Source organism: Frankliniella occidentalis, unplaced genomic scaffold, assembly GCF_000697945.3.
Source record: "Frankliniella occidentalis isolate FOCC.00 unplaced genomic scaffold, Focc_3.1 Scaffold3598, whole genome shotgun sequence".
NCBI classification, from domain to species: domain Eukaryota; kingdom Metazoa; phylum Arthropoda; class Insecta; order Thysanoptera; family Thripidae; genus Frankliniella; species Frankliniella occidentalis.
This window is the reverse complement of record NW_026270654.1, coordinates 4,642-13,507: the sequence shown is the minus strand read 5'-3', so window position 1 is coordinate 13,507 and position 8,866 is coordinate 4,642. Positions and strand designations below refer to the sequence as shown.

Genomic DNA, 8,866 nt, shown 5'->3' with positions numbered 1-8,866 from the left:
TTTTGAAAAGAAATAATTCTCAAAAGTTTGTAAGACAATTTTCAGTATTAGTTGTTAAGAAAGTTAACAAAAAAGGTCTATTTGCCCCTGAGAATGGACATTTTCACTTGAATGCTTTGCCCCAGACTACTAAGATAAAAGTAAATAAACACATGCATATTATTAATAGACTTACAAAATTATCAGGCACCAATAGATTGTTGTCAGGTAGACCACCAATGTAAATATTGTGTCCTATATTCATCTTCTTTGGGCCTTTCCTTCTCTCTGGTGGATCACTGTCCACGGACAGAGTCAAAATCCGTCCATCTTTTTTCAGCCTCACCTATTTTGGGGAAGTTGGTTGATATGAAATGCAAAAGAATATGTGTGATTTTCATTTGGGCGGGAGGGGTGGGGACTTACCGTGTGCCAACTGCCGTCATTGTAAGTGTTCGGGAGGGATACCTCGAGCTTGTTGCGGCCCTTGTACACCACCTGCAGGATGCCGTCCAGGAGGTAAGCGGCGAGGTACTGGCGTTGCTTGCCACCACCGTTGCCACCCCCGGGAACGAGGTACAGCATCCCAGAGGGGTAGAACGTCCTGAACTGCAGGTCGACAACGAAGTCCCGTTGCAGCAAGTTTCTGCGGCGGAAGGTCACGAGGACGTGCGAGTTAGGTCGGTCCCCGAACTTTGCAGCATCCTGCTCGAACGAGTAGGTGGAAAGCCTCCGACAGCCGCCGCCCTGCTCGGGCTCGTGCGGTGCTGGAGGCGACCAAGACGAGCTCGGAGGAGAGGACGGAGGGGCAGGCACCATGGGGGACGTGCCAACAGCCAGGGTGGCGTCAGACACAGGCCCGACAGGACCCAGGCGGCCGATAGCAGCACGGTCGAACGACACTGGGTGGTCCATGGAGAGCAGCCTGTAAAGCGAAGGGGAGGGAAAGCTCTGAGCAGGAAATGTGGGGCAGAAAGTGGAGGGGAGGGGGGGGGAGGGAAGACTCACTCGTCATTGAAGATGGCGTCTTTGATGGTGCCGATGAGGGGCATGGTTGTGGCCAGCAGGTCCGAAACGTTTAACGAGGGCGGCACTCCGCCGAAAAACAAGCCTCCGATGTCACCGGGAGCTTTGACGGCAGCGGCGCCCTCCGGCAGCGTCGCCGAGGACTGCAGGACGTCGTCGACGCGAAGCTCGAGCCGCCTGCCAATCTTGGTCACCGACACGGAATGCAGGCGGCCGTCGTTGAGCGCCTCGGGTGGCCCGGCGGCAGCATCTTGGGGTCCGGGCGGGCTGAGGCTGGACGGCAGCACTACGGTGCCGCGCCCGGCGTCCACGCGCACCTCGAGGCGGCCGTTCCACAGGGCGCACGAGTAGTAGCTGTTGTTGTCCTGCGGGTAGAGAGGAGAAAGAGCACTAGGTGATGACAGTGCGCATGATGTGGTGAGGAAGGGCACTCTCCAGCACCGCACTCACCTCCAGCTCGATGAAGTTTGTGTTCTCCTCCGCGACCTCAGCGCTGGTCACACTACCAGGACGCTGGAAGGTGGAGAGCATGAGCATAGTGTCGGGTTGCAGGGTGGCGAACGCAAACCCGAAAGAAGACTTCTTCCTCAGCGAGTGGGAGGGCAGTTCCAAGAAGCCGTCACCCCCGAAGCTTGCTGACCGGAGTGGCTTGTCCACACAAGAGGCCTCCACGCCATAGAACTGGCCTCGCATCGGGTTGTAGCCCTCCTGGGCCACCTGGATCATGGACATGCACCCCAAGAAAGACACGGGCTTGTCGAAGGGTCCCACGGCCGTGAATCCCGGGGGCACGCCTCCGATGTAGTACACGGCACTGGACATGTCGGGGAGGGAGTCGGCCTTGACGGGCATCGACGGTGACCCGTTGCGAGCCTCGCTGTCCACTTTCAGCAGACCTTTCTCCAGCTTGCGGTTGCGGTCGAAGTATCTACATCACATAGACAGTAATATGAATGATGAGTTTGGAGAGGACAAAGGGGGTGGGAAACCTGCGACAGAAACGGCTCGGGTACCTGCTGGCCTCGACGTGCGTCCAATTGCCCGTGTTGTACTTGGCCGCGGTGGTGATCTCAAGGAAGCTGCCGCCTTGGCCACCGTAGCCGATTCGGAAACGGACCCTGCCCTGATGCAGCGCCATAGACACGTAGCCCCGCTGGTCTTCGGCCACGGCCAGGAACAGCAGCGCGTTCTCATCGAACGACCGGAAGTTGAGCGACACGCTGAAGAAGTACTTGTTGTAGGGGCTGGCACTCGTGTGGCGCAGTTCGGAGTAGCCGTCGCCGCGGAAGTTGTAGCTCTGATCGTCGTGCTCCTGGCCGACCCTGAAAGACGAATCAATCGGTTAGTAACAACACAGTTAGGAGCTGACAGCTGAGAACCAGTGAGTCAGCGCTCTTACCCTTGCTTGCAGGCCCCGCAGCTCCCGGACGAGGTCCTGAAGTTCCACAGCCCGATGGGCCGGCCGTCAAGCTCGAGCGAGTGCACGCAGCCTCCGAGGCCCGCGCGGCCGCCGTCACTGCCGGCCCCGCCCACCCAGGCCACGCCGCCAGGGTCCAGCCGGCCGAAGCCCGCCGCCGTGGCGTTGAACACGACCTTGGGAGGCGCGGCTCCGTCCGGCCGCGCGTCCTCGGACACAGAGAGGTGACCGATGTTGCCCGTCCGCTCGGCCACCACGCGGTACCAGACCTCCTCGTCGCGGCTCTCCGTCTGGCCCACGCCGGGCGGCAACTCTCGGGGCGCGCGCAGCTGCAACGGCGACGTCACGGCTCCCGGGCCGCCGCCCACGTCCCAGGACAGACGCACCCGCCGCTCCACCATGTCCAGGGCGATGAAGTCGTCCTGCGGAGCAACGGAAAGATGAGTTGATGGAGGATATGAGCTCGTGGCCACCTTCGCGATGCTCGCGCTGAACTCACCGTTGTAGTGCCGGGCAGGTAGAAGATGGGGGCAGAGCGCGCCTTGCCCGTCACAGCGTAGAACAGGGTGAGGGTGTTGGTGGTGCTCGGCCCGATCTGGGGCAGCGCGTAAGAGCGGGAGCAGCCCTCCGCAGCTTGCTTGGGTGTCTTCAGGGACAGTCTGATCTGGAGGACAGAAGCGGCAAGTACGTCATTAGACAGCTGGACGCCGTAGACCACTGACAAAGCGCTTTCGCAACAAGGAGTCTCAATTCACTTACGCCTTCCGCAGCGTGCCTTGCACGGGTGATTTTGTCCCGGAGGGCCTGGAGCTTGTCTGCGACGGAGTCGTTCCAGCGCTGGAACTCTCTTTGCTGTTCCACCGATTCCTCCTCCGCCGTCTGGAGCGTGTCGTTGACGCGCACTATAACCTCTCGCAGCTCCTTGACTGTAACGTGGAAACAAATTAAAGGAAACTCTCACTTGTCGAGCATCCAGCGGGGCTGGCTGCACACGCACCTTGTCGCTCCGTGGCGCCGAGGCCGAGGCCTACTCCCTGGCCGTCCTGCTCGCCGTCCGAGGCCACTCGGCCCAGCAGGGGTCTGAGGGCGGTGGAGACGTTGACGAGCACCTCGCTGGCGTGCTGTCTCATGTGCAGGGCGGCGCGCTGCTCGTCCAGCATGTCGTCCAGGACGCGCTGCGCCACCCCGCGCTCCGCGCCCAGCTGGCCCTCCAGCTGCTGCAGCTGCTGCAGCGGCCGGTGATTGTCGTTGTTTCGCCTCCCGGCCAAAATGATGGTCTCCCGGAGCCTGTCCACGACGCCCTCGTGCTCGGCGAGGTGCTGCCGTAGCCGGCTCACCCGCCGGGCCTGCTCGTGCGCTGTTCCCTGCAGACGGTGCGAGTCCTGCAGCACGAGGCTGCTCTGGTCCAGCAGAGAGTCCAGGTGCTTAGGGTAGGCCTGGCGGTGCGCCGACTCGGCGGCCAGGCTGGCGTTGAGCGCGCCGTGCAGCGCGTCCCGGATCGACTCGGCAATGTTGCGGTAGGCGGCGCTGGCCTGCAGGGCGTGCTCGGCGTCGTGCTTGGTGCCGGAGAACAGCCTCTCGTACATGTCGGCCGTATGGCGCAGCATGTTGGCGCGGTCGCGGGCGATGATGAAGTAGTGCGCCAGGTCGGGCCGGCTCTCGGCGCGCACGCGCTGTGCCAGGACGGCCGTCAGGTTGGACAGCCGCGCCTGCTGGCGCCGCACCCCGGACAGGTTGGTCTGCGCCGCGCTAAGCGCCGCGTCCGCCGCGTTCAGCGTGTCCGCGTTGGCCGTGATCATGGCCACGAGGGAGGACTCCTCGCTGGACAGCCACGCCACACGCGTCACCAGCTCCTTGAGCTTGCGCCTGTTCTTGTTCGTGAAGCGGTGGTCAACCTGCGTGAGGAAGGAGGGAGGGATAGAGAGAACACGGCGTATGCGGTGCTGATCCACGGGCTCCTCTAGACACTTACGTGGCTGGCGTTGCCGCTGCTGTTGACGAGCGTGTCGTTCAGGTCGCGGAGGCCCTCCTGCAGCCGGTACACCCGCCGACGCAAGTCGTCCAGGCGGCGAACGTCGTCAAAGTCCAGCAGCTTCACCAGGTCGTCGTGAATCTCGTCGCACTTCTTGAAGTTGTTGTACGTGTGCGTGGCGCGCGGCTCGAGGTACGTCATGGCCGCCACGATCGAGTCGAGGATGTACTGCGCGTCGGCCAGGGCGCTGCCGGATGAGACTTGGGGCGCGGGGCCGGCCGCGTACACCCTCAGGCTGGCCACCGTGTCTGTAAAAGAAAACCAACACGTCATTTAACGGTCGAGGCTGACAGTGTTGCTGGCAACAAGTAGAAGGCTCGGCCGCTCGCTCACCCTGTATCTGCTTCCTGGCGCGCTCGATGTCGTCGAAGACGTTCTCCACGCCCTGGTGAAGGCGCAGCGAGTTGAGCCCCATCTCGGCACTCGCGTGCTCCACCTTCTTGGCCTCCTTGACGGCCTGGTTGGCGGGCTTGCGCAGGGTGGTGACTATCGTGCCGGGGATCTGGTTGGCCCTCGCCGCGAGCTCGTCCCACGTGCGGACCCGCTCCCTCGCCTGCTTGGCCTGCCCGTGAATGCCCTCGAGGACGGACCACGGCGCCTCCAGGATGCCGTCGGCAGCCTTCTTGGCGCCGACCTCCAGGTCGAACGCGAGGTCCTCGAGGCCGCGCAGCAGCTCGCCGGTGCAGGCGTCCTCGCACGTGGTGCAGGAGCCCCTCGCCGTAAGCACCTGGCGCAGCGGGCATACGCTGCACCTCAGGCCGGAGACACCTGCGGAAACGAAAGGACACACAACTCGTCATGCGCTCTCTGTTCGAGACGTAAGGACCTCTACCACCAGAGCCTTCCTCTTACCCGGAAGGCACTCGCACTGGCCGCGGGCGTCGCAATAGTCGCCCACGCTGCCGAGGGGGTCGCAGAGGCAGGGTTGGCACACACCACCGGGCTGGCCGAACCACCCCGGCGCGCAGCGGTCGCACCGAGGCCCCGTGTAGCCCTCGCGGCAGTAGCACACGGCCGCCACGCCATCCACCACCTCGCACTTGTTGGCGAAGTTGCGGTGCTCGGTGGGGCACGGACAGGCGCGGCAGCCCGCCGGCCCGTCGGGGTCGCCGTAGTGTCCCTCGGCGCAGCGCTCGCACGCCGCGCCTCCCGTGTTGGCCGAGCAGTTCTGTGGGGAAATTGACAAGTTTTCAACAGAGTCCAAGGAGGAAGACAGTAAACCGTATTGTCGTTTCTACGCGATGCGCTCAGGAAATATTTTAACAATTCATGAAATCCATCTGAGTTTACTTGAATGACAATGGACATGAATGACAGGTAATATAATAGAATCACGCACAGATAGATTCGAACAAATTCACGCGCCAACGCCGTACTCACCCTGCAGTGGCCCGTCTCCACGTCGCAGACGCTCGACCGGCCGTTGCACTGGCACGGCCGCGCCTCGCCCACCATCTGGATGACGATTGTCGAGTGCACGGCGGAGCGGTCGTGCCACCGGAAGAAGCCGATGCTGGGGTCCTGGCAGGAGGAGGAGCTGTACTGCCGCGGGCACTCGCACAGCTCCACGCCGCGCGCAGGGGGCGCGCGGCCGCCCTCCAGCGCCTGCGCCGTGTCCAGCGAGATGCCTCGCAGCCTGGGCGACAGACGGTTCGTGTCAAAAATGCGCGCAGAGCATGCTGTTGACGTGCGAGACGATGTTGGTAAGGTACTCACACTGCCTTCGTGAAGTCGATCGAGTCCGTGGCGCGAATGAGGACGTGCTGCACATTCTGGAGCGCCAGCATGAGCATCTCCCGGCTCACCTTGCTGGTGGCGTTGTTCTTGGCGCGCCACAGCGAGTGGTGCAGTCGGATCTCGTAGTGGCCGTCCCGGCTGGGCTTGCCCGGGAAGTGCTCCAGCACGAAGCGGTTGTTGCCCTGCAGCTGGACGAGCGGGTAGGAGTCCAGGACCTCGGGCGGGAACAGCGTGCTGCCGCCCTCCGCCTCCACGCTGAAGCGCAGGAAGCCGCCGAATGACAGCACCTAAAGGGGCAAGGCCTGAGTGAGGTTGTCGGGGCGAGTGGTGCGGGCGCCGGGAGCTAGGCCGCGCCGCACGGCAGGCGGGCACCACGGGTCTGCCTACCCCGCCAGGGGCTCTGGCCGAGGACTCACCCTGTCGCCGAGGAACTGTCTCGGCAGCTGCCAGTAGACGGGCGTGTCGAACAGGTAGTTGACGCCCATCTCCACGTCGCCGGCGTCCCCCGGAATGATGCGCAGGTTGTTGATGACGTCCAGGCGGTCCGGGGTAGAGTTGGAGGTCTTGGCGGAGGCGCCGGGCACGCCGGGCAGGGCGAGCTGTGGACACACAGGAACGGTCAAGACGAGAGCCCAGACATGCATTGCGCAGAACGGCGGAAAAATCTCCGGTACCTTATTTTAATTAGATTTTTGAGGTCATACCATGATGAAATATGCACACTTCTTGGTTCCGTGTCCCAATATACCCGTACCCCACCTTCCCTCACACATGATTTCAGGATTTCACATGATTTTATGGATTTTAACGGATTTTCATTGATCTCATTAAGAATTTCGGTGATTTCAGTATGATTTGCACTGATTTCAGTTAGATTTCCATTGATTCCCGATGATTTCAAGTGAATTCAGATGAATTCAAGAGATTTCAAATGATTTCAAGTGAATTCTTACCACCAATTTTGCAGGTTTCAATGTGATGTTTTTTTAGTTATCTCAAATGGATTTAACGCGATTTCTTTTGAATTTGGACGAATTCAAGGTGGCTTCCAATGAATTCGGAGGAACCATGAGATTTCAGTGAATTCCGGTGATTTCCAAATGATTTCGAGGGCATGTACATACACCTGAATTCCAGAGTTGTGGGCCCCTCGGCGGCTACTCACGTTGATGTAGCAGATCTCCTTGGTGTTGACGGGGAACAGCTGCGCGCCCGGGCGGAACTGGGGGTTGGTGGACTCGTAGTGCACGTCCAGGACGCGGGGCCGGAACTGGGTCAGCCGCCCCCACGTGAGCCCCTCCTCGGAGCACTGCGACGAGCGGCCGAAGCAGAAGCACGCCTGGCAGCCGTCCGGGTCGTCGGCGCGCAGGCTGAAGGTGCCCGGGCGGCAGGCGTCGCAGCGCGGCCCGGCCGCGTTCGGCTTGCAGCTGCACTGGCCGGTGGGGCTGCAGCCGCACACCCCCGCCGCGTCGCAGGTCGCCCGGTCCGCGCCGCGGGCGTCGCAGCGGCAGCTGCGGCAGCTGGGGTAGCCGTAGTAGCCGTGCGCGCAGGTGTCGCAGCGCGGCCCAGCGAAGCCCCTCCTGCACGAGCACTGGCCCGTGCCCGCGTCGCACTGGGACGCGTACGAGCCGGCCGGGTCGCAGGCGCACGGCTGGAACGGGAGAGGAGCAGGGCGGTTGTCGGTGAGCACGGCCCGAGTCGGGGTCAAGAGGTCAGAAGGCCCAGCTGCTACCAAGCTGCTGAGGTACCTACCTTGCAGCCCTTGACGGAGCGGAAGCCCCAGGAGTTCATCTCGCACACCTCACACTCGTCGCCGAACGTGAGCGGCGGGCACACGCAGTGCCCCGTGTCCGGGTCGCAGACGTGGCCGGGCTTGTCGCACGGGTCGCACTCTGCGCAGAGACGAGTCAGTTATTCAACGAAAGGAAGTCAAAGGTTTTCAGAATAGTGATGGATCTTCTTGGGCGGGGAGCGCTCACCTCTGCAGCCGTTCGGCGAGAAGCCCACGTAGCCGGGCAGGCACGAGTCACAGGTCCTGCCGCCGATGCCGGGCAGGCACGCGCACTGCCCGGAGACCGGGTCGCACGACGAGTTGTGCGCGCCGAGCGGGTCGCAGGCGCACGCCTGGCAGCCCAGCCCCGAGTCCAGGCCCCAGAAGCCATGCTGAACAACAGGATATTAATTAAATGGCAGGCCAGGTGGTGTGGTTTTCAGCCCGACGTTTTTATTGTTATTTATTACAACCACAACAAAGATTATATCGCAAGAAGAAGTACCAATTCACATAAGGTCAGCAATTTTACCGAAAAAATTGAAAGTTTCCCCGATAAAAATGGAAAAATTGAATCTTTCCCAGAAAAAAAGGAAAAAACAAAAACATGAAATTTCTTCGGAAAAGATGCTTCAAAAATTTCCCCAAACCCACTTTTCCTGCAAATTCAAACTGCTGGACTCACCTTGCAGGCGTCGCACGCGCGCCCCACCACGTGGGGCCTGCACTCGCACCGGCCCGTCACGATGTCGCACGCGGCGTGCAGCGCGCCCGAGGGGTGGCAGCCGCATCCTGGACACAACAGAGCAAGAGCGGCATCGTTAATCAGCTATCGGCATCACCATCGGGTCGCCGGCGGCGGGGACCGGGCCGGCCGAGCGGGGGGCAGCCTCCCTCCCTCCCC

At 61.8% G+C, this 8,866-nt stretch overlaps 1 protein-coding gene across 1 annotated transcript; it reads right to left on the bottom strand.

Annotated features, from left to right (window-relative positions):
* Nucleotides 1-175: 175 nt before the first annotated feature.
* Nucleotides 176-8,754, bottom strand: LOC113213646 (laminin subunit alpha-1; the record flags this gene model as incomplete). The annotated part of the gene is made up of 19 exons (XM_052276600.1): nucleotides 176-325; nucleotides 406-904; nucleotides 988-1,370; nucleotides 1,456-1,933; nucleotides 2,019-2,327; nucleotides 2,405-2,844; nucleotides 2,922-3,086; nucleotides 3,182-3,348; nucleotides 3,420-4,317; nucleotides 4,395-4,702; nucleotides 4,788-5,222; nucleotides 5,307-5,622; nucleotides 5,835-6,090; nucleotides 6,171-6,478; nucleotides 6,608-6,790; nucleotides 7,357-7,842; nucleotides 7,944-8,083; nucleotides 8,171-8,354; nucleotides 8,648-8,754. Coding segments are annotated over 19 exons (6,212 nt in total), but the record flags the coding sequence as incomplete, so codon positions are not given.
* Nucleotides 8,755-8,866: the final 112 nt, after the last annotated feature.